Source organism: Pogoniulus pusillus, chromosome 18 (genome assembly GCF_015220805.1).
Source record: "Pogoniulus pusillus isolate bPogPus1 chromosome 18, bPogPus1.pri, whole genome shotgun sequence".
NCBI classification, from domain to species: Eukaryota; Metazoa; Chordata; class Aves; order Piciformes; family Lybiidae; genus Pogoniulus; species Pogoniulus pusillus.
This window is the reverse complement of record NC_087281.1, coordinates 22,053,935-22,079,921: the sequence shown is the minus strand read 5'-3', so window position 1 is coordinate 22,079,921 and position 25,987 is coordinate 22,053,935. Positions and strand designations below refer to the sequence as shown.

General features: G+C 44.4%; 1 protein-coding gene and 1 long non-coding RNA gene across 2 annotated transcripts in view; one reads left to right on the top strand and one right to left on the bottom strand.

Annotated features, from left to right (window-relative positions):
* The window catches only part of LOC135183570 (uncharacterized), a 53,735-nt gene that overhangs the window by 6,000 nt on the left and 21,748 nt on the right, over positions 1-25,987 (top strand). The window lies entirely within an intron of this gene.
* On the bottom strand, positions 2,593-24,054 carry LOC135183569 (opsin-5-like). The gene is made up of 6 exons (XM_064158715.1): positions 23,618-24,054; positions 20,818-21,023; positions 9,061-9,160; positions 6,821-6,925; positions 6,323-6,546; positions 2,593-5,005 (listed from the first exon to the last, which is right to left on the bottom strand). The coding sequence occupies exons 1-6, from the start codon at positions 23,736-23,738 to the stop codon at positions 4,565-4,567; spliced, it is 1,197 nt and encodes a 398-aa protein (XP_064014785.1). The 5' UTR covers positions 23,739-24,054; the 3' UTR covers positions 2,593-4,564.

Sequence of the window (25,987 nt, the reverse complement as noted above, 5' to 3'; positions counted from 1 at the left end):
CAAGCCAGCAAATACCAAGAGCTTCCTTTGGCAATGTTAGAATTGTCTGTCAGATAATGCTACTTAGTTTGAGTCTGACATACATGCAGCCAACCCCAACAATTACTTCTAGAGCTTAGCAAAAGAGACAGAAAGAGCCTACATGTGAGAATTTCTGTGCCAAGAGGAGGAAGATCTCAATATTGTTCTCCTACCTCATGGCATCATTTGGATACTATCAGTAGCCATGAGATCTCACTTCTGCAGACCAGTGCTAATCCACACAACACAAAACACACCGAAAAAGACCTCTAGTAGAAGGTCTGTGCTGCAGAAAAACCCACCTGTGGAGACTATAGTAGGGACCAGCTGCGCTAGTTTGAAGCTAGCTAGAATGTTTTGTTGAGAAAAACTAGACCACAGGCTGTGAAAGTAAACAATGGTGATGTCTGCTTCGCTCATAGGCTTGTGGAGAGGTATCCAAACATAGATAAGGGAGTCGCTCTCTGTCTGGGCTGTGGGCTGCATTTCTTTTCTCTCTCTAACCTAACCTGATTAAATCCACTTTGCTTCCTAACCCCCCTGGCCAACCCTCCATTCTTCCTTGGGCACAAGGCAACGTCTGGGATAAGGCAGAGGGGTGGGAGAAGGTGGAAGGGCAGTTGGGAGCCCCTCCTGGGGACTCAGGTTTCTGGGAGGGCTGTTGTGTTTCTGTATTACCTTTTCCCTTGTCTATTTCTGTCTATAACTGTATCTGCTGTAAATATCTGCTTGTCTATTGTGCTAAGCTGTAAATAATAAGCTTCATTCAATTTCCAGAGCTGGCTGAGTCTAGTCTGGGTGGTTTCTAAAGTGTGTGTGTGGGGGTAACACCCAAACCATCACACCAGCCCTGTCCAGATGTGTTAGAGCAGAAACACTGGGAGCAAATGCAAGACACAGGCAAAATGTTTCAGTTTGATTTGTGTTGATTCACACAGTTGAAACACTGAAGTGCATTCCCTTACCTGCACTTCAGCAGTGATGGATTCTGAATGTTTGTCTTCCTTCAGCCACTTGCTGGTGTCATAGGTGCCCTTACACAAGCACGAGTGCTTTAGGGTTGGAAGCCTTTTAATCTGAGTCATTTCAGTGACAAATGTGCTCCTGCTGTTACTGTTACCTGCAGCTCTGGTTGGTGCCTGCATGGGCATCCATCCTCTTTTCCTCTGTGTAAGCTGCTAAACCAGACCTTCTGCTCTACAGCTGTGTAGTTCCATGGTACTATTCTATATCCACAAAGTACCTGTAGGCTTTGCAGGATGGAGGTCTGCCATGGTCCAGACAAGACTTTCTCTCTGTTGGAAGTTTCTGGTAGGCTTTCAGCACATATGCATCCTTTGCTCCCGTTTATCTGCTTCTCCCCTTTTTACATTTTCTCTCTGCTCTGCTCCTATTCTGGCTCAGTTTTACTAATCCCTTCTCTTTCAGTCTAACCTCCCTGTACATGCTCAGTGGCATAGGAACTAGTAAAGATTTCAGCTGGAGTTTGGTGGCAGTCTTGGGAACGACCTTGCTGCTCAGCTTTCCCTCTTGCACAGATTTTCCTGTGTCAGAGTGTGAATCCTGCAGAAGTACACCATTGCTACAATGCAGCAGGGACAAGATTTTCACCTAGGAATCTATAAATTAGCAGGAACACCAATTAAAATCTAACCTGGCACAGATGCTGTATGGGGCCAGTGTCTGACACACTTGCAGTTGTGGGTACCTCCGAGAGCCGCACCTGACAGGGCTGTGCAGCACTCCTCTTTCTTTGCAGAAAAAAACAAGGACTTCAAGCAGTAGAAGGCTCAGTCCAGCAAGGTTTCCAAGGTGGAACTTCTACATCTAGAAGTTTAAAACCTGGACACTAGCTAAGCTAGCTTCATCCAGCTGTGAGAGGATTTTGCTCTAAATGATTTCACAGGGTATTAGGGGTTGGAAGGGACCCAAGGAGATCATTGAGTCCAACCCCCTGCCAGAGCAGGACCACACAATCTAGCACAGATCACAGAGGAACACATCCAGACAGGCCTTGGAAGGCTCCAGAGAAGGACACTCCATGACCTCTCTGGGGAGCCTGTTCCAGTGCTCTATGACCCTTACAGGAAAGAAGTTCCCTCTTGTGTTGTGGCAGAACCTCTTTTGCTGCAGCTTACACCCATTGCTCCTTGTCCTATCCCAGGGAGCAGTGAGCAGAGCCTGTCCCCCTACTCCTGGCCAGCCTTCAGATACTTATAAACATTTATCAACTCCCCTCTAAGTCTTCTCTTCTCCAGACTAAAAAGCCCCATGTCCCTCAGCCTCTCCCCATAAGCCATGCCCTCCTGTCCCCTCATCATCCTCATAGCCCTCCGCTGGACCCTCTCCAGCAGATCCCTGTCCCTCTTCAACTGGGGAGTCTGAAACTGAACACAGTATTCAAGATGAGATTTCATCTATTTCTGCTGCTGTGGCATGCACTTTTCCCTGGAAACAAACATTTACTTCTTTGCTTTCAATTATTTATGGTAATGAAATAGCACCCATACCTCAAAAACGAACACTCTCATAGTTTAGAGCCACAGCCGTGAAAGAAAACAGTTTCCCAGCGTTGCTTATAATGTTTATTTGTTTCCAACTTCAAAACACAGGTGATTTTCTCAAAACAAACAGAGCAATAGGGGAAATGAAGGCATTCCATCTCTGTCACCTTCCCAAGAAACACATCTGGAAAAGCCTACTTCTGCAAAACAACCACATCTCAGCACACGTGGACAGTGAGACTCCAAAAAGTCATAAATAGCAGTGAGGTTAGCAACCAATGTTGGTGCAGGTTTGTTTCTTCTTCCCCCCCCCCCTCCCCCACCTTGTTTAACTTGCAAATGACACTAAAAGAAGCCACAGTTTCCACAGCTCATAGACAGAGAGAAGTCCCTGAGGATTCAGTGGGGAATTCTGAAGATGCATCTCCTCACTAGGCTTCTGTAAAATAAACTTGGTGGATTAATTTGCTCTTAAAACATATGAGAGTCTTGAGACTAAGCCTATGGCTTTGCTATTGAAACAATTATCCTTAATTGCTACTTAGTTATATTTACCTAATTTTTTTACCCATAGGGAGGGAGAAAGCTTTCTGTAGAAGCAGCTCTGAAGTGTTGAATTAGATTGTACCAATAGCTCTGATGACATGCCTGGTCAGTACTCTTAAATATCATTTTGGGGTTCAGTACTTGTACAATGCTTCTTGCTCCGCCTTAGTAGCCAGGTAGAAAACCAACCAGTGTGGAGACAGCAGTAAAGTTAAAGGCCAGCTTTCCTGAGTCAGAATGCTACAGCCAGGCCCTGCTTACCATGAAGGTCAGGGAAAGTGGAAATAAATCTGCAGATGAGGAAGTATGAAGTCACTGTTCAGACTACACTGACTAAAAGTGCTGAAATCTAGGACTTCTACCACTTGTACAGACGTGGACAGAGTCAGGCACTGGTGACCAGACACACACCCTCCATGAATGGGGCCTGAGAGACCTGTGGTGGCCATGCCTAAGTGCTCCAAAGGGAGCACCCAGCTTTGCCTACCAGCTCACAGCTTGTTGGAGCTGCAGCAGCAACCTCAAGGGATCCCATCTTCTCTTAAAACATGTGCAGCACCACAGATCTAAAACAAGCCTCTATAGCTGGAACTGCTGAAGAGTAAAATTGTTGGGAATAGTAATATTAAATGTAGTGATTCTATAGAATTGTTTGATGATTGTACACTGAAGCATAAACCATGAGCTTGAAAGCAGGACACGGAGCTGGGTGAAAGTGTAGGGTCAAAGTGATCTTAAAGGAATGCAGTGAGTGTAAAACAAGAGGCCTCAAGTCTTATCTTACTGTTTTATGGCTTCACAGCTCGGTACAGCTTGGTGCCTGTCTCTTTCACCTAGACACTATATCTGGTTCCTTAGGGCTCATATGATATACTCTGCTGAAGGGCTAGATAAGGATATGCTTTGTTAAGAAAAGTTGGGATGTGTCTTGTTAGGAGATAAGAAAGACGTAATTAAGGTATCCTAGCAATTAGTGTGTAATCCTAACATAATCCTTAACACAAATACATGTAACCAGTTAGAGTTTAATATGGTTTGTAACCTTCTTATGTAGCCTTCTGATGAAAAATATATAAACCCATGCTTGGGGTGCAATAAACAGAACCTGCTTGCAGCAGGCATCTCCCCGTCCCTTCTGGTGCCTGTGGCACCGTAGCCCGTGGCATAAAGTAACATATTTGGAAGTGTAATCTCCTAACTAATAATTTTTTAGTTATTTTAGCTAGCTAATGCCTGCTCTTCACACATCAGCCTTCCTTTTCCTGCATGCATGTAAAAATCAAGTGTTTCTGCCACTGGATATGCTGCCCATGCTGTGATGTTCTTCACAATGTTTTGTAGTTACACAGAGGGAAAATATCGCTTTACCATCTGATTTGCTTCATCTGTGTAGTCACCAATGCTATAGTAGGGAACAGCTGAACTGGGAGTTAGGAAATCACTCAAGCACTGATCTGAAGAAGGTCTTCCTGAACACAGTGTGGCCTCAAAACTTAGAGTCTATCACATTCGATATCAGGGTTGTTAGATGCAGTATCAAGAACACCAAAATACACTTCCCTGTTTGCTGGAGGTGGGGTGCTGGTTGGACTTCCCACTCCAGAATCAGGACTTGGTGCAGGATGCATTTCTCCTGCATACTTCTCTCCTTTCTGAGAGGGCTCTTGTTGCTTCTGCTTGAGGTTTTTGAACCGTTTTAGCTTCACAGGGTCCTTGACTTCCTTGGCACAATGGAACAAGATGAAAATGTCCCTCCGAAACTTGGAGCTCATTCCAAAGTAGATAATGGGATTATAGAAGCTGGCAGACTTAGCAAACAAACTGGCAAGGATGCTGGTAAGATTTGGCACAGGGTGCCCATAGGCAGACCATATAGAGATGACAGCATATGGTGACCACGCAATAATAAAGGCTGTGCAAATGACAATAGAAACCTAAAAGATAGAAGAAGAATAACCTTAGACCTATTCTAGAAGACTACATCAGAGAAATAATGTTAGAAATTGTAGCTTGGACACTTGACTGGAAGGGAAGCATTCAGAGTGTCCTGAGAGTATGGCTCAGAGGAGAATACAGGCAAGTAAAAGGTTTGCTTTGACGTGGCAAAGCAGACCTAGAGCTACATATGGAATTTTGCCACGGTGCTGTGCTTGAGCAATGCCTCAGCTAATGGAATGAAAATAGGCTACAGTCCTCTGTATGTTTATATGAATTTGGAAGGGTTTGGATAGACTTAAGTTAGTGGTAAATCAATTGAAAACTCCACTGTAACTTCTGTGTATACTCTGAAGTAACCTAAGTCCTGAAAGAAAAGAGCCTATGCCAAAGCAAATTTGTGCACTGTATAATTATAGTTAGATTAGTTTTCACATGTGATGTAGCACCAATATTACCCAGTATTACCCAGCTAAGGAGCCAGGAGCTTGAAACAAATCTTGTATTCTTCACTGAGTTCAGACTTTGTCACTGGAGATTATGGAGAAATGAACTGCAACTGTTGCATTTTGTTCTGGTCTAGTTAAAGGGTACTGGTAGATAGCAAGCTGAAGATGAGGCAGCAGTGTGCCCAGGTGGCCAAGAGAGCCAATGGCATCCTGGCCTGCATCAGGAACAGTGTGGCCAGTAGGACAAGGGAGGTTATTCTGCCCCTGTACTCAGCACTGCTCAGGCCACACCTTGAGTGCTGTGTCCAGTTCTGGGCCCCTCAATTCAAGAGAGGTGTTGAGGTGCTGGAAGGTGCCCAGAGAAGGGCAATAAAGCTGGTGAGGGGCCTGGAACACAAACCCTATGAGGAGAGGCTGAGGGAGCTGGGGGTGTGCAGCCTGCAGAAGAGGAGGCTCAGGGGTGACTTCATTGCTGTCTCCAACTACCTGAAGGGAGGCTGTAGCCAGGTGGGGGTTGGTCTCTTCTGCCAGACAACCAGCAACAGAACAAGGGGACACAGTCTCAAGTTGTGCTGGGGGAGGTCTAGGCTGGATGTTAGGAGGAAATTGTTGGCAGAGAGAGTGATTGGCATTGAAATGGGCTGCCCAGGGAGGTGGTGGAGTCACCGTCCCTGGAGGTGTTCAAGAAAAGCCTGGATGAGGCACTTAGTGCCATGGTCTAGTTGAGTGGCTAGGGCTGGGTGCTAGGTTGGACTGGATGATCTTGGAGGTCTCTTCCAACCTGGCTGATTCTATGATTCTAAGACAAATTTCTGGAAAGACAGCTTTCACAAGATGAATCCCATACCACATGGAATCCAAACTCACCCTGGTGACATCGCGCTCGATTCTCCTCTGCCTGTCTGTGGGATCGCCCAGTCCTGTTAGTGCATGGCTTAGCTTAACTGTATTGATAATTGACACATATGAGAAGACCATGACTGAGACAGGTAGGAAAAAACAGCAGATAAAAATGGAGACAATGTAGGACTTGTAAATTGTAGAGAAGTTGGCTTTTGCCCAGTCTATCTCACATGTGCCATACATACGATCTGGAAAGCAAAAATACATTGGTTAGCATTTTTAAGACATAAATCTGCTTTCCATTGATTAATTTATCAGTTCAAATGATGTATCTGTCTTCTTTTAAACAGTGAAGAGTAGATTGATCTTTTTGATTTAATAAGAAGTGACATAATTTCCCCCATAAAGAGTTTTTCACAATCAAGTAAACCATAACAAGTTTTAGCATATTAGCATTCTGCCCAAACCATTGCACTTTGCTAAGTGGAGCAGTGCTTAATAAGTAGAACTGAAAGCTGTTACCTGTATAACTGCCCCAGCCAAGCAATGGAGCTGCTGACCAGAAGAAAGCTGCTATCCAGATGAGAACAAGAGCCACCGTCATACTGCTGTTGCTGATGCAGTGACCTGCAATGGCATGGTTTAGTCAGAAAGTAATAGCTGGAAGGACAATCATATCTCTGAAATTTAAATGCACTCCTGTATCAACAGCTAGTGAGGAAAACACTGCTATCTAAAAACATACTAAACAAAAAAATGCATGTTCATAAGAAATGAATAAACTTGAAAGCATCTGTCAGGCTTATGTCCAAGACCATTTGTGAACAAAGGAAATCAGTGGCATTTAAACAGGAGACAACCTGCTCATCCAGCACTGCACAATTTGCAAATGCTGCATTGGACTTAGGTGTTGCAGTTTTGTAAAAGGCAAAAAGCAGTTGAGTGTTAAGTTTTACACAGAGCCAAACAAGGTGAGTCTAAATTCAGAGGATATTCTTAGTTATTTCCAGGTTTTCCTAATTAAAAGAGAGGAAATACATTAGATGCTGAACCTATGTTAGCCATTGAATATCCATTATTTAATCTGTCCTGACACTGCCATGCATTGTGGTTATTTTCCCCTTGATATGGGAAATATGCATCCAGCAATGTCTGTTCTTCTTTTCTATAAGGTTATACTGGCTCCTTGCTAAGATTTCCTGAAGAAGAAACATAACTTATGCAGACATTCAGATGAATATGTGATACAGCTTTGCAAAACAGAAACCTGGGTTTTAAATCTGACTTCATAACATGCAGTAAATATAAGATGTATCACAGCCAAATCCCAGCAGCTCCAACAACAGTTTGTGTTGAAAATTAACAAGTCTATCACAACCATCTACAGAAGAAGTTCCTGTGGGGAAAAAAAAGACCTCTCTGCATAAGTTTTTTTTTTCCACAGCCAATACTACCCATACTATTCAAAAGCAAAACTCATATGATGCATCCCAGTGTGTTTATGCATGCTTTACCTGCAGACATTAACATGTCCCTGCCTAAAAGATGGTACAAGCCAGTCATAAGACAGGCATGGAATTTGATAACACATTATCAAAGGATGGATGAGAGAAGGACTAGGGAGAAATAATGGAAGGAGTAGATATAAAGAAGAGAAATTACTAAAGGTTCTCAGTGGAGATTAATTTTTTCTGCAGGTAAGAATTCCAGGACAACTGGTAAAGAAAGGTTTCTGCTGCTGTTGAGAACAAGAGTGCCTATATTGAGTGTAGTGGTATAAAGAGACACCAAGGGAAAGGGGTAGATGATGGCATGGATATATAGACTTGCTGATGAGGATTTCACAGAGCAGGAAATGTGTAAAGGATTTTTGACCAAATTCATAGAGAGGGACACTTGTATGTCTTTACAGAGGCTTTTGTACCCAAAGGCTACTAAAAAACCTCCAAAACATAAAAAACCCAAACCCAGAAAGATTGTAGTTATTAAAGGTTTCTAGCACTGAAATAATGAACAGTGGTCATTAGAGATGTTCATGTTACAGATCAACTTGGCACTAGAGAGGAAAGAACTATGGTTGTGAGGCTGTGGTGACTATGCTTTGTAGGTCTAAGAGACAGGCAGGAAAGTAGAACTGTGTAGGCAGAGTTGCATCACGGTCAGTTTGAGAACGGCAGGAGCAATTTTCATCTCCTGTGGTGTGGAACTGACCACTGAGCAGAGCCAGGAGAGCCATGTGGAGATGGTGAGCTGAAGGCAAGATGTGCAGCCTGAATGCTCCCAGCAACATCTAAAGCAGCCCTTGAAGCCTGCTGTGTGCAAACCCTGGCAGAAAGCCCTGAAGAGTTAAAATGTTATGTAGAGCAGCCTTCCAAACCAAGGAACTTTTCAATGACTGGAAACTTCCCAAACATCATCTCATAGAAGATGAAATGTGTTGCTTACAGTGAGATCCACATAGCAATGTGTTAATCAGTTAGGAGTTTAAATTGCATTCTGAAGACCAGAGAGGGTCAGCAGCATGTCTGGTGTCTTTGGCACAAGAGTGAATTCAGCTAACTCTTGATGATCAATGTGTACTAGCAGAAATTTGGCTCTTATTTGGGTTAACCCTGAATGATTCTGTACAAACATGTTTGTAATGTAAATGACTGAGTTACATTCTGGTTTCCAGTACATTTAAGTTATGTTTAATATAGCCTGTGACTGAAAGAAATGCATCAGATGATGAAGGCAGAGCTGGACCTGCCTTTACCCCTTACCTCTCTCAGGATGGCAGCCCTTGATGTAGCGAGTCACACTGATTACTGTAAGGGTATTAATGCTAGCCAGGCCAAAGAGAAGCGTCAGGAAGCCATCCACCTGAAACACAAAGCAGTGCAGGAAGTTCTTTTACTGCAGAGAGCTTGGAGGGAAAAGAACCTCGGGGACTGCTCGTCTTGTTTTCATGTTAATGTCCTCTAAAGTTTTCCCAGAAACCCAGCTAGCAGGGAAATAGAAAATGTCAGGTGCATTTATCTTCTGTACAATCAGGGAGCAAGTAGATGTTCAAAGATTACATAAGAGCTGGGGCATGTACACAAAATCATCAAGCCAACACACCCTTACATCGATGCTTTTCCCAAATGACTTGCCAAATGAAGGAGAAGAAGGTTGAACTGACAAGAAGAAAAGCTCTGGATAAGCAAAAATTAGGTAGCTGCCCTGCTTAGGCAGATCAAACATACAAACTGAACCCCCAGAAACTGAGGCCAAAGAGGGAAGAGTGTAGGAGGCTATGAGCTTGGCTGCGTGGGAAATGTTTTTTAAAAGGAATATACAAACCCATGCACAGCTACATTGTTCCAAAAGATTAGTCAGTCTGTGCTGCTGATTGCTGGATGTTATTAAGTCCTGATCCTCACCACCTCTGACTGACGCATGCAGAGCTGCATGGCTCTGTAGGCTGCCACTGACGTCAATGTCTCCAGCTGTATATGCACAGGATGGTTACAGCTCTGCTAGCTTTGCTTAATGATATAGGAAGGAAGCTGCTGCTGACTGTAGTGGAGATGGATGTAGCCATCTGCTAGGGAGTACTATACAACTGGGAAGTGATCCAGGCAAAATGCTGAAAGCAAGCCTTTTTCCAAACACTTAGAATCACAGAATCAACCAGGTTGGAAGAGACCTCGAAACTTGCAACAATATACCAAACCAGCTAGGGCAGAGCATCCTTTGGAGGTACCACTTTACACCAATTAAAGCTAGAAAATTAAGCAAATGTCTGTAGACTGTAACTTGGCATTCTTCAATGGGTGGCTGCGCTGTCACTGTGCCAGTCACAGGCACAGAGGTTTAGGTTGAAGTGACTGGGTGAAATGCCAAGGTAGAGAAGGAGCTTTGGGGATGACAAGAATGCTAGGATGAAATTAATAAAAGAGGTAAAGAAAGAGACTCTTAAGCTGTTGAACAGCCCATACAGAGGTCATAGCACCTGGAACATTAAAACATGTGAGACCATCCAATAGTTAAGACTGGTTTGAGTGTAGGATCACAGAATCACAGAATTAACCAGGTTGGAAAAGACCTCTAGGATCATCAAGTCTGACCTGTCACCTACCCCTTCTAATTAACTAAACCTGCACTAAGGGTGTCTAATTAACTAAACCTGCACTAAGTGCCTCATCCAGCCTCCTTTTAAACACCTCCAGGGATGGTGGCTCCACCTCCCCAGGCAGCCCATTCCAATGGGCAATCACTCTTTCCATGAAGAATTTCTTCCTAATGTCCAGCCTCAACCTGCCCTGGTGCAGTTTGAGACTGTGTTCTCTTTATCTGTCACTGGGTGCCTGGGAGAAGAGACCAATCCCCCACCTGGCTACAATCTCCTTTCAGGTAGTTGTAGACAGCAATGAGGTCTCCCCTGAGCCCAGAACTGGACACAGGTGTGGCCTAACCAGTGCTGAGTACAGGGATCCTCAAACCACTATTGTCCCAGCCAAACTTCCATTGGAGGCCAGTTAGCTCTTGAGCCTAGCTATGTCTGTGCCATTTCCCAGCAAGTCTATCTATTAATGAAATAGAATCATTGTATCACAGAACTCACTGGGTTGAAAGGGACCTTTAAAGTCATCTAGTCCAACGCCCCTGAATTAAGCAGGGACATCCCCCAGCTAGGTCATGTTGCTCAGAGCTCCATCAGTCCTGACTTTGAATGGTGTCTCTCCACCAACGGTGTCTCTCCAAGCAACCAGTCTTGGTTCCACTACTCTCATAGTACAAAACATCTTCCTAGTGTCCAATTCTGCTACTTTCATACTAGTGCCACTTTGTGATGGTTTGGGTGTTCCCTGCCCTCCCACACTTTGGAAATCACCCAGACTAGACTCAGCCAGTTCTGGAAATTGAATGAAGCTTATATTTACAGCTTAGCACAATAGACAAGCAGATATTTACAGTAGATACAGTTATAGACAGCAATATGCAAGGAAAAAGGTAATACAGAAACACAGCAGCCCTCCCAAAAACCTGAGTCCCAGGAGGGGGTCTCAACTGCCCCTTCACCTTCCCCCTACCCCTCTCAACCTTACCCCAGTCCCAAGGAAGAATGGAGGTTTGGCCAGAGAGTTAGGAAGCAAAGTGGATTAATCAAAGAAATGACAGAGAGGCTAGAAAGAAATCAGCTCAGCCAGTTCCCCAGCAGAACTGTGTTATCTATGTTTTGATTCTTCTTGTATCTCTCAGTAAGCCTATAAGTGAAGTAGACATCACCATTGTTTTCCTTTCCCAGCCTGTAATCTAGTTCCTCTCACCAAAACATTCTAACCTTCTTCAAACTAGCACACACTTTTATACTAGTGCCACTTTTTCTGCTCCTGAACAGACAATACCAACTGTTAGTAGCAACCAAAATGATTTCTTGGAAATCAAAGTGGTAAGCAACAGAAAAACTGCTTTAGCATAGTCTCACATTCTATAGACAGAGATATTAAAATAGGTAGGGAACAAATATAGATGATATTCTCCACTTTCTGCATATTTAAAGATATGGAATGACAGCTATGGAAATACTAGGATAGTAGATAATTACTCTGGAAGATGTAGAATCATAGAATCAACCAGGTTGGAAGAGAACTCCAAGATCATCCAGTCCAAACTATCACCCAGCCCTAGCCAGTCAACCAGACCATGGCACTAAGTGCCTCATCCAGTCCTATCCCCTAGCCAAATCCTTTCCTTCCACAGAGCATTTCTTTCATTTTTGTGTAATGCAATTTTGTTCTTAATTACAGGCAAATAGTAGCAGTGTTAACAGGCAACACTGAATTCTGACATAAACATGAAGTTGATTGTATGGTGATTTTGCTCTGCTAGTTTTCCTATTTACCAGGCTTAGTTTTCAAAGCTTCCCTTTCAGTGCTATACCAATAGTACTCCCTTGACTATACAGATCCTCACAGAGCTTGCTCATTATCTTTATGCTGCCTGGAAGCTAAGACACAACTGGGGAAAAGATTGTTTTTTTCAGCTTTGTATTCATGTCTGATTATAAATCTGACTAATGCTTTTGGTGTACTATTTACAACCCACAATCCATAGAACTCCTGCTGCATGGAAATAAAGCTTTGCTTCAACACAGGGAATCCCCAGTGCACTATCAAACTTTTGTCTGTGAGCTTGGGTGTGCCTCAATTTTACTGCCTTTACCACTTATGCATCCCTATTGCATTCAGAAGAGTTATCTTCATTTCAAGCAGAGAGTGTAAGACATAACCCAGTGTTCCTATTAATTGGATTAAGCAAGGTTTATTGGCACAAAAGAAAGTTGCCAAAATAGCTCTAACATTTCAGTTTAGGCTGAAATACCCATCTCAGCAGCCAGGAAGGCTGCATCACTCCCTCCTTGAGTACTGTATGCCACACCTTGAGTGCTGTGTCCAGTTCTGGGCCCCTCAATTCAAGGGAGATGTTGAGGTGCTGGAAGGTGTCCAAAGAAGGGCAATGAAACTGGTGAGGGGCCTGGAACACAAACCCTGTGAGGGAGGCTGAGGGAGCTGAGGGTGTTTAGCCTGGAGAAGAGGAGGCTCAAGGGAGACTCACTGCTGTCTACAACTACCCGAAGGGAGGTTGTAGCCAGGTGGGGGTTGGTCTCTTCTGCCAGGCAAGCAGCAACAGAACAAGAAGACACAGTCTCAAGTGTCTCAAGATTTTTAAAGTTCCATCTATAAATTTGTATATAATACTTTTCATCTACACTTTGCCAGTGGGAGGATTTGGCACATCAGGAGAAGCCAGAAGAACACAATGTGTTCAGCCCAGTAGTGAGAAGATCTAGAATCATGAAGGTAAGTGATGGACAATGTATTTTGAGAGAACACATCCAACCTCTTAGGGACACACTGGAACAGAAGAATCAGGAAGGGGATTATTTTCCACATAAGCAAAAAAACACAGAATCATAGAATTATAGAATCAACCAGATTGGAAGAGACCTCTAAGATCATCCAGTCCAACCTAGCACCCAGCCCTATCCAATCAACCAGACCATGGCACTAAGTGCCTCATCCAGGCTTTGCTTGAACACCTCCAGGGATGGTGACTCCACCACCTCCCTGGGCAGCCCATTCCAATGCCAATCACTCTCTCTGCCAACAACTTCCTCCTAACATCCAGCCTAGACTTCCCCCAGCACAACTTGAGACTGTGTCCCCTTGTTCTGTTGCTGGTTGCCTGGGAGAAGAGACCAACCCCCACCTGGCTACAGCCTCCCTTCGGGTAGTTGTAGCTGGCAATGAGGTCCCCCCTGAGCCTCCTCTTCTCCAGGCTGCACACCCCCAGCTCCCTCAGCCTCTCCTCATAGGGTTTGTGTTCCAGGCCCCTCACCAGCCTTGCTGCTCTTCTCTGGACACCTTCCAGCACCTCAACAAACATGTTTCAGAGTCTGCTGGGAAAAACAACCAGGAATCAAAATTTAGGCTTTGGAATTTCTTGGCTCTGCAGAACCCATTCCAGGTAGCAGTGTGTGGTTTGTCATAGTGCTTGGGCTGCATGTGAGAGGTGCTGTCACACTTGTTAAACAAGGAAAGAGACAGTTTAAGCATTTGTAATCTTTCAAATATATGACTTCCCTAATTTGTTGCAGTTTGCTGCAGAAATAATGATTTACAGGAAAAATGGAAATTAATGGTTAATGAAAACTGGCCTAACTTCCCTGCAGTCACATTAGTTACACTGAAATGATTTTCCATGTTGCTAATGATTCTGTTTGTGCAAAGGCACAGTTCTTCTCCACTCCCCCCACCCCCTTATTATTTTTCTCATTAAAATTTAGCTCACAGATGTCTACATCAATTGCTTTTTACCTCTCTGATGGCAATGTGCACATTCCAGATTATATCAGAGGACTGGAAGTAAAGAAATTGAGATGATTAATATCTCTGCAGCTTTATTTTCAGTATCCAGAGCTCAGTTATTTCAGGCATTGGAATAGGCTGCCCAGGGAGGTTGCTGAGCTACTAACCTTGGATGTGTTTAAAAGTTGGATGTGAATCATAGAATCAACCAGGTGGGAAGAGACCTCCAAGATCATCCAGTCCAACCTAGCACCCAGCCCTAGCCAGTCATCTAGACCATGGCACTAAGTGCCTCAGCCAGGCTTTGCTTCAACAGCTCCAGGGATGGTGACTCCACCACCTCCCTGGGCAGCCCATTCCAATGCCAATCACTCTCTCTGCCAACAACTTCCTCCTAACATCCAGCCTAGACTTCCCCTGGCACAACTTGAGACTCGATACAACCTTATGTCAGGTAGTTGTAGCCAGCAATGAGGTCCCCCCTGAGCCTCCTCTTCTGCAGGCTGCACACCCCCAGCTCCCTCAGCCTCTCCTCATAGGCTTTGTGTTCCAGGCCCCTCACCAGCTTTGTTGCCCTTCTCTGGACACCTTCCAGCACCTCAACATCTCTCTTGAATTGAGGGGCCCAGAACTGGACACAGCACTCAAGGTGTGGCCTGACCAGTGCTGAGTACAGGGGAAGAATAACCTCCCTTGTCCTACTGGCCACACTGTTCCTGATGCAGGCCAGGATGCCATTGGCTCTCTTGGCCACCTGGGCACACTGCTGCCTCATCTTCAGCCTACTGTCTACCAGTACCCTCATGTCCCTTTGTTCCTGGCTGCTCTCAGCCACTCTGTCCCCAGCCTGTAGTGCTGCTTGGGGTTGTTATGGCCAAAGTACAGAACCCTGCACTTGGCCTTGTTAAATCTCATCCCATTGGTCTCTGCCCACCCATCCAGCCTGTCCAGGTCCCTCTGCAGGGCTCCCCTACCTTCCAACAGCTCCACACCTGCTCCTAGCTTGGTGTCATCTGCAAACTTACTGATGCTGGACTCAATCCCCTGGTCCAGATCATCAATAAAGATGTTGAACAGGACTGGGCCCAGCACTGATCCTTGGGGAACACCACTAGTGACAGCTGCCAACTAGATGTGGCACCATTCACCACTCTCTGGGATCTGCCTTCCAGCTAGTTTCTGACCCAGCACAGAGTGAATCTGTCCAAGCCATGAGCTGCCAACTTGGCCAGGAGCTTGTTGTGGTAGACAGTGTCAAAGGCTTTGTGGTGCTTGAGGATATGATTTAAGGGTGAACTTTGCTGAGAAGGTATAATAGTTGGACTTGATGATCCTGAGGGTCTTTTCCAACCTGATTGTTTCTATGATCTGTGAAACAAAAATGAGGATGCATTCCAGTGCTCATATTGGAAATACATTTTTTTTCTTCAGAAAACCATCTTAGAGAGAAGAAGATCTGTGTGGCACAGCACAGGCAAAGTAAAGATTATTTTTTTCAATCAGCTTTATAGATCAATCTCCACATCCTGTCTTTCCCAGTGAATCAGTGTGCCAAATGAGCTGAATAGGGAGCTAATGTTACACAGCTTTTCTTCAGCACCTTTAACACCTGATTTATCTGTTAATGCTCTTAGTGCCAGTTCCATTATTTGACTTTGAGTTATTTTTGTCTTACTGCAATGTCAGGAATGGTAAGTTACATATCAGTAAAACCCCAACAATATTCCACAGTACTGTGCTAGGACAGTCAGTAACTATTTTTCACTTTGGTTGTATTGATATTAAATTAATTTGTATTTGGTTTCATTTCTTTAAAAATCTTACAGGTAGCCAGGTGGGGTTGGTCTCTTCTCCCAGACAATCAGCAACAGAACAAGGGGACACAGTCTCAAGTTGTGCCAGGGGAAGTCTAGGCTGGATGTTAGGAGGAAATTGTTGCCAGAGAGAGTGATTGGCATTGGAATGGGCTGCCCAGGGAGGTGATGGAGTCACCGTGCCTGGAGGTGTTCAAGCAAAGCCTGGCTGAGGCACTTAGTGCCATGGTCTGGTTGACTGGCTAGGGCTGGGTGCTAGGTTGGACTGGCTGATCTTGGAGGTCTCTTCCAACCTGGTTGATTCTATGATTCTATAACATGTTATTGGGGCTCACTAACAGCTGTTCTTGTCTGGGGTATGTCAGACAGGAATACAGGAGCACTTCATGCACCAAAGCATTAAGCAGTGCATGATTCAAAACAAGGACTCCTCACCACTGTGCAGTGTAACCCAAAGAGTGAGACAGTCATTTCTCCCTCTCTCTCTGCTGCTCCCCTCAGTGGCTTTGTTATTGTGGACCACACAAAGTAGCTTCAGCAGAAGATGATGAAGACACATCCTTCTAGGCTGGCCCTTGGCGGGGCAGCAGGAACAGAGGCAGTGTAGGCTGAACCTTTCAGGCAGGCTACTGTGCTGTTTCCTAATACCTCAAAGCTGTACATAATTTAATTTGTTCCTCCTGAGGCTGTTTCTGTGCAGAGTCTGCTGGGGATGCTTGGGCACCATCTGGCTAGGCAGATGGGCCAGGGATACCTAGACTGATAGAGAGGTGAGCGCATCTGCGGTAATAGCATCAGGCAGCACGTCTGTGGCAGTGCTTATGTCTGTGATGGTCCTGCAATCTGCAGATAACTACATTGTGCTCTGTTGCATGTAGTCAAGACACATCTTATATGTAACAAACAGTCAAGTAACATATTTTTAAGGAAGCCTATACCAACAAAGTCAGCACTTAACCAGAGCAGTCAATGTCCTTAGCCCTCACAGTAAAATCCTTATGTATTAATGAAAATGAGGTGTTCAAGCAAAGCCTGGATGAGGCACTTAGTGCCATGGTCTAGGTGCCTGGATAGGGCTGGGCCCTAGGCTGGACTGGATGATCTTGGAGGTCTCTTCCAACCTGCTTAATTCTATGAGATTGAAATAAGCAACCAGTATTCTCAACTCTCCCTCCCCCCAAACAACAAAACAAACTCCTCCCAACAAGAAACAACAACCAAAGAAACAACCTCCCCCCAAAAAGCCAAACAAACCCTCAGCCCCCCAAAATACAACCCAACCAATTACAAAAAGAACCCCCAACTTCCCAAAAAAACACCCTGAAACCAAAACTGCCCCCCCCTGCAAAAAACATCAAAACAAACAAACAAACAAACCCAAACTAAACAAAAAAAGACTGAGTTAAATGAGTTAGTGGAAGCAAGTTTAAATGGAACTCTCAAGATTTGGAAGGATTTCAAGTTCTAAGGCACCCTACAGCCTGTCTGCCATGCCTGCATCTATGTAGTGCAGACAGGTTATAATCCTTCACCTCTATTTAGAGCCATCCTGCAGTCTGTTGCTTCTGCATTCACTACATGATCAACAGATATGAGAAAACCATTCTGTTAGTTGATTATTGAGGTTTAGAAGAAATTGTCATGTTTAAGTGCAGAGAATTAACTTTTCTCTATTTCCTACATATGAGGACAGTTGCTTGCAGTGTTATTTACAGGTTTCAGTGCAACTTGGAATTCAGCAGAACATATGAATAAAATCATATGGGAAGGACGAAAGTATACCCTGAGGTAGCGTTTCACTGGAGGTACGGTCAGTGGAGGAACAGATGGCTCTTGGTTTGCATTCTCTGGCCAAACTTTACTACACAGAATCATAGAATCAAGCAGGTTGGAAGAGACCTCCAAGATCAGCCAGGCCAACCTAGCACCCAGCCCTTGCCAATCAACCAGACCATGGCACTAAGTGCCTCATCCAGGCTTTGCTTGAACACCTCCAGGGATGGTGACTCCACCACCTCCCTGGGCAGCCCATTCCAATGCCAATCACTCTCTCTGCCAACAACTTCCTCCTAACATCCAGCCTAGACTTCCCCCAGCACAACTTGAGACTGTGTCCCCTTGTTCTATTGCTGGTTGCCTGGCAGAAGAGACCAACCCCCACCTGGCTACAGCCTCCTTCAGGTAGTTTACTTACTGATAATACTACCAAAGGCTAAAAGAATTTAATATGCGAGGGACTGACTGCCCTCTCTCTGTCCAGACTGAGACTAGGACATGAGGTGGCAGAGCAGGAAAAGGATAAACAAGAAGTGAAAGTAGGGTCCAAAAGCCTCCCTTGGAACATCATATCCATACGCACCATACAACAGGGTCGGCATTTGGATACAAACCTACCATGCAACCTCCTTTTTGAGAGAAGAGCCCTTGCATTCCTCCCAGAAGAACTATTTGGCATGGGAAGGAATGGTGGCATTTCTTCCATACAGAGGAGAAAAAAAGAAGCATACACATCTGCTCCATTCAGCAGGTATGCCATGAGATCCTCCTTTTACCTGGAGATGTGTCTCTTGTTACAGAGTTTTCAGAGACAAGCTGTGTTGAAGGAAGTAGTATCTGTCTGTACTCTCCCCACTCATGCTAACTGAGGCAGCCAAGGACAGTGAACTTGAATTTTGAAAAGTATTACCCAAGGGCACAGATGGAAAGTCAGAGGAAAAGAAAATATTTAGGTGGATTAAGTGAGGTGAGCTCATGGAATTTCTTCATAAACAGAAATGACAGGCTAGCTTGGGAAAGTAGTTTCCCTAAACATACCTGACAGCAAAAGCTGACTGATCAAATCGGATCAAATCTGTAGTGAAATGGACAATGACAGAGAGCCATGTAATGATGTTCTCTGGACTCAGAAAACAAAGTCAGTCAGGGAAAATAAACGGGCCATGCTAAGGAAAGAGCCATGTTCACATGCACCATAGTCCAAAGGTTCATCCCAGCTACTTGTGGAGGAGCTTTAACATGTTGAGGAGAACAAGAGACCTCAATTTCAAAGAGTTAGCAAAAGAAAGTATGTGCTTTACCTTCCTGGAAACAAGCTCCTCACTCCTCATCTCCCAGATTTGAGCTCCCCTCTGGTTGGACTGTGAATGTATTATGTATTGTAAACACCAGAGATTCACAGGAAGGGAGGTTGCAGTCCATTCCAATGCCAATCACTCTCTCTGCCAACAACTTCTTCCTAACATCCAGCCTAGACCTCCCCCAGCACAACTTGAGACTGTGTCCCCTTGTTCTGTTGCTGGTTGCCTGGGAGAAGAGGCCAACCCCCACCTGGCTACAGCCTCCCTTCAGGTAGTTGTAGACAGCAATGAGGTCCCCCCTGAGCTTCCTCTTCTCCAGGCTAAACACCCCCAGCTCCCTCAGCCTCTCCTCATAGGGTTTGTGTTCCAGGCCCCTCACCAGCTTTGTCACCCTTCTCTGAACACCTTCAGCACCTCAACATCTCTCTTGAATTGAGGGGCCCAGAACTGGACACAGCACTCAAGGTGTGGCCTGACCAGTGCTGAGTACAGGGGCAGAATAACCTCCCTTGTCCTACTGGCCACACTGTTCCTGATGCAGGCCAGGATGCCATTGGCTCTCTTGGCCACCTGGGCACACTGCTGCCTCATCTTCAGCCTACTATCTACCACTACCCCCAGGTCCCTTTCTTCCTGGCTGCTCTCCACAAAGAAATCAGAGTGCTTAGAAAAGCCAATGCATAATTGATGTCCTGAACAAAATCTTTGGATTCCAATACCTTAAAACTTTGCTGGCTCTCCATATTTTACAAATTAAAATTGTCTAAACACAGGACATTTAAAGAGGACTACTTAACACAGCCTGGCCAAGAAATATTAGGATATCCCAAAAATGTTATGGACTGCTTGTCTCTTTGTAAAGGTAGCCCAAGCCACAGCAGGATTAAGCACACCTCCATCCCAGTCTTTTTGCATCTGAAATAAGAAGACAACTCACCATATTGACAGTATAAATAGCTCAAATTCAGCCAACGAGGGACTCTGAGGCAGAGGCATTGTGGAAGAAAGCTCTGTGACTGCTGACAGAATACTTCAGTACAAATCAAGAGGTACAAACAAAGTGTGCTGTGTGTCATTTCCTCTGTGTGTTGCTTTTTATAGCCCAAAAAAAACCAAGTCAAAGCATAGATGGTGCTCTGGAAGAGCTTGGAAAGGCAGAAGTGTTGTTCAATATTTTGTGTTGAACCAACAAAGAATTTAGGGGTAAGAATGAAGAGTTATGACAGATTTAATACAAGAAGCTTTATGCTAAAATAAATTAGTATATCCAAGTGCTGTGTGGGGGCTTTGCTCTACATGCCTTGTCAAGCAGGAGTCTACATTGCTTTAAGTCAAGTGTTAAAGTGCCAACAACCAGGTTGGCTTTGGGGGCTGAGGATAAGAACAGCCTATGTCTTAGCTATCCAACAGGAGATGGAAATATGACTTGAAGTAAAATACCCAAACTAGTAGGAATTAGTAATATGACTTGAATTAAAATATCCAAACTTATCTATCTAAGTAGATAGAAAAAAAATCAGGAGAATTGGTCAAACACTGACCAAATGCATAGATTTGTGCACATAACAAGAAAAGAACACTGTCCTTTTGGAAGGTTATGCAGGATATTGGGCACTGTGGTAAAGGGTTGGACTTGATGATCTGTGAGGTCTCTTCCAACCTTGGTGATACTGTGATACTGTGATATCTTTCTTCTCTTTTGAGTCTGTCTGGTTATTTACATACAGCATAGGTATGGAAATAGCTAATAGCTCTATTTACTTTGTCTTAATTAAATGTAATCCAAGTCTTACCTGGCAAGTCCATATTGATGTGATAATGAATCCATCATCTCTGAAGATATTGAAGATTTCAATAATTCCCCGTGAGTAACCAAACACAGAAATACTGGCATCTGATACTGCCAAATTAAATGTGAGGTAGTCAGTGGGCTGCAGAAGGTGTCGTTGTTTATACAGGACAAAAATCACAATGCTGTTTCCAAACCAAGACAGCCAGCCTGGGGAGGAGGATAGAAAAAAAAAAATCCATGAAATGAAAGCAAGAAGCAAGTCAGCCTGCAGATGTGTGATGTCTCTTTTAAAATGACCCTTTTGTTTCATTACAACACCTTAAACCAGATCATCCAGTGGAAAACCTATGCATGGAGCCTTTTAAAGGAGCAGGGTAGATTTCAGTAGCAGCAACGACAGAATAACACTGGCAATAAAACAGAATCATAGAAATTAACCAGGTTGGAAGAGACCTCCAAGATCATCCAGGCCAACCTAGCACTCAGCCCTAGCCAGTCAACCAGACCATGGCACTAAGTGCCTCAGCCAGGCTTTGCTTCAACACCTCCAGGGACGGTGACTCCACCACCTCCCTAGGCAGCCCATTCCAATGCCAATCACTCTCTCTGCCAACAACTTCCTCCTAACATCCAGCCTAGACTTCCCCCAGCACAACTTGAGACTGTGTCCCCTTGTTCTGTTGCTGGTTGTCTGGGAGAAGAGACCAACCCCCACCTGGCTACAGCCTCCCTTCAGGTAGTTGTAGACATCAATGAGGTCTGCCCTGAGCCTCCTCTTCTGCAGGCTGCACACCCCCAGCTCCCTCAGCCTCTCCTCAGAGGGTTTGTGTTCCAGGCCCCTCACCAGCTTTTTTGCCCTTCTCTGGACACCTTCCAGTACCTCAACATCTCTCTTGAATTGAGGGGCCCAGAACTGGACACAGCACTCAAGGTGTGGCCTGACCAGTGCTGAGTACAGGGGCAGAATAACCTCCCTTGTCCTGCTGGCCACACTGTTCCTGATCCAGGCCAGGATGCCATTGGCTCTGTGCTACAATGGCAGACAAAACTAAATGGCAGGTTCTTTGTAAACCTCAAAATTTTGTCAGAGCACTGAAATGGATAGGAGGGACTCCCTTGAAGTGCCAGACATATGCACTTCCCAGGAACATACAGAGCTTGGAAGGTAAGGGAGTTTTCACACCAACACTCCCTCAGTTTCTTCTTACAGGAACACAAAGGTTGACCATAAGGTATGATTGTTCCTTCAGGAACACCAACTGGCTGTAGGATGTTAACTGCAGCTAAAAGGGTATAAAGCTGGTGCTATGACTTTAGCTGAGTATTTAGGGAGAGGCTCCTATCCAGCAGAGAAAATCAGGGACAGGTTATCAACCGGAAGAGTGGTAACAACACCAACAACCCTCTAGCCAGTTACATGAGGGAGCATGATAGCCTGACAAGTGAGATAATATACTGTCACAGTAAGGGACTGGCCTTGCTGACCTAAGATAATCTTTCTAGTCTTAAGTGCAACTGATTAATTCATTAGCTGATGGTGCAGACATTTCCCAGCCATTCACGGAGGGGTATGGAGCTGTGAACAGACTGGGCATAAATTGGACCAGCTCTGATTTGTCGTATGGCTACTTTCCTAATCAAGCCTCTTAGGACAGAAGTCATACATTTTTCTACCAGAATCTCTCTTTTTGTTCTAAACATAACTTATGCTTTCCTAATTCTTCTAAGTTAAAAAAAGTCTTATGTAAACATATCAAAATACTTACCATTTTACATTGTAGCTTTCACAGAGATTTCTCAAACATAACCTGAGGGCTAATAAGCTACTTGCAATATGAGATAAGCTTAGAAAATCTGCTTAGACCAATCATTTAAAGGCAGAAACTTTTTTTTTTTGTGTATGTTGTTTAGAGGAACAGATTTTAAAAACATTAAGTTTCATAGAATCATAGAATTAACCAGGTTGGAAGAGACCTCCAAGATCAGCCAGTCCAACCTAGCACCCAGCCTGGTCCAATCAACTAGCCCATGGCACTGAGTGCTTCATCCAGGCTGGTTGGAAATTCAACATTCTTTCCAATTTTGTAGTTTTCTTGTATCCTGCAATGAGTCTGACACAACTCAACAACATTTAAACAATGGGATCAAACAGAGTTGATTACTGAGTGCCATTTCTCAAATCCTTGTTGCATGCTTAATAATAGCTGTCTTGCTGAAGAACCAATACACACACACACAATACTGTGACTGCTAACACAGGATAATATTCCAGCAATTAGAATTTACACAGATCCTGTTTGAAGAAGTTTATTTCCATTTGCATCAAATGTTAAAAGTAAGAGCAGTGCACTCAGTTAAGAGAAAAAGAGAAAGGTTTAAAAACAGAGAACTGTATTTTCTGCCTCTGCAGGAGCTAATTGTACGTAACTGACTGTCAGCAGTCAAAAACTCTGCAAACCATGGAACAGTCATTAATTGTTATGGAGCACCTGTACTGACAGGGCACTTTTTGTCTTCCTGCATATTAAGTTCAGTGAACATTACTTAGAAGTTTACAGGTTTGACTATTTTTTTCCTCAAGATTTCTGCATTAATCTCCTTTTAACAAAAGCAAGCTGTACCTCTTTTAACAGCTGAAGGAAAGCGTTGCATTTTCTGACATGCTGTTCTAGGGACAGAACCCAAATGAATCATAACAAACCCAAATGAATCATACCAAACCCAAATGTTCATACCAAACCCAAATGTTCATACCAAACACTACTCAGGAGCTTCCTTTCACATCCAAGTCGAGTACATACCTAAAGCCAGTAGGTAGAAACCTATGATAGTCTCTCCTTGCTCTGTTACAGCTGCCTCTCTGCTTAGAAAACTGATGTTGTTGTTCCTCCAGGGTGCCTGTGAAGAAAACTGGACAGACATTTTCAGCAGAGCTTATGATCCAGAAATTGCCTTGTCCTCAGTACATGCCAGCAAAATAGAATGGTTCCAGCCTTTTCCTCAGTTTCTGCTCCCTCTATTCATGGGAGCTCTTCAGTGACACTAATAGTCTAAAGAAGGAAATCTCAGAGGACAGGAGCTTGGCAGCCTGTTCTTCTTCTCTAATCCTATCTACTAATAAAGCCTGTGAATCTATGGCCAGCCCAAGACAGCAGATTTCCTCATCTCTTTATCACTGCTATGTGCAGAATCTTTAAGGAAGAGCATCTAGACATCCTTTAAAACATGGTGACACCACATAACCTGCAGGCTGACATGAACAAACTCAGTGCAGACTGATGATACGTTGCTAGAATAGTAGTAGTTCTGTTTGTCTTTAATGAAGATTGGTAAAGGTTTAGGTCAAATGAAATTGAGAAAAACCCCACACATGAAAAAGAAACAAAAGCACAGTGAAAAACATTGGGAAGGTGTCACTGCCTGAGAATGGGACTGCAATACAGTACAAGAACTCAGCTATGGAGTTATTTTACAGCAGCACAGCTGCTAATTTAAAATGATGGGAAGATAATTTTCAGTAGAAGTTGAAAAATATGGTTTTGAGTCCTCTGAATTATACTTTTAGACTGCTAAGTACTCTAAACCTAGCATGCTTCAAGTGCAGTGTTGATCTGTTGCAGGGTAGAAGTGCTCTGCAGAGGGTCCTGGACAGGCTGGGTGGGTAGGCAGAGGCCAATGGGAGGAGACTGAACAAGGCCAAGTGCAGGGTTCTACACTTTGGCCACAGCAACCCCAAGCAGCACTACAGGCTGGGGACAGAGTGGCTGAGAGCAGCCAGGAAGAAAGGAACCTGGGGGTACTGGTAAAGAGTAGGCTGAAGATGAGGCAGCAGTGTGCCCAGGTGGCCAAGAGAGCCAATGGCATCCTGGCCTGCATCAGGAACAGTGTGGCCAGTAGGACAAGGGAGGTTATTCTGCCCCTGTACTCAGCACTGGTCAGGCCACATCTTGAGTACTGTGTCCAGTTCTGGGCTCCTCAATTCAAGAGAGATGTTGAGGTGCTGGAAGGTGTCCAGAGAAGGGCAACAAAGCTGGTGAGGGGCCTGGAAGACAAACCCTATGAGGAGAGGCTGAGGGAGCTGGGGGTGTGCAGCCTGCAGAAGAGGAGGCTCAGGGCAGACCTCATTGATGTCTACAACTACCTGAAGGGAGGCTGTAGCCAGGTGGGGGTTGGTCTCTTCTCCCAGACAACCAGCAAGAGAACAAGGGGACACAGTCTCAAGTTGTGCTGGGGGAAGTCTAGGCTGGGTGTTAGGAGGAAGTTGTTGGCAGAGAGAGTGATTGGCATTGGAATGGGCTGCCCAGGGAGGTGGTGGAGTCACCATCCCTGGAGGTGTTCAAGGAAAGCCTGGATGAGGCACTTAGTGCCATGGTCTAGTTGATTGGACACACATTCACCAGGCAGGTAATGTGACTGCATATAGCATTTCTAACAGAGAAAAAGCACAACACAAGCCCTACAGAAGATGAAACATTGTCTCTTCTTCCCCTTGAAAGTTTTAAATCACCAGTACTGTTTGAGAATCTATGCTCTGACAGCACTTTAGGGAAAGCAGATGACTCTTCAGAGAAGAAACAGGAACAAACAACTCAAGTAGGGATCTAAGGGTGGCTTGCCTGAAAAATACATTCTCTCCCATCTTGCAAACGAAAGGCATAGTTCATCAGCACTTCAAAAGGAGCAATGTTGGCTTTTTTGCTGGGTGTATAAGTAAACAAGGTGCTTATTTGAGCATGCTACCAAGGGAGGTCAGAAGAGGTGAGGAATTACATCAAAACTGTGCAACTTGACAACATGGTTAAGGAGTTGGGCACTGAACCACACTTCCCACTTTCACTCATAATCCTTCGAGGTCATCCAGGGCTGCATCTGCTGAGGAGAGAAAAGAGACCATTAGTGTTCATACACACACAACAAAGTGAGCTCCCAAAATGCCATCAAGCAGTCTTTGGGTCACTTTACCAAGGCAAACTGGAAAAATCAAGCCTAAAATTTGAACAGCACTTTCCATCATTAGGGTGCCAAAGCTTTCTACAAAGGATGTTTTATTTGCCCAGGTAAACCAAACAGATCCCTGCCAGGCTCAGGGCTTAGTCACACATAGGCTGAGTGATCCAAGCCTTGTTTGCACCTAGAGTGAGTTTTAAAGATCTTTTCTTTGATATTAGTTC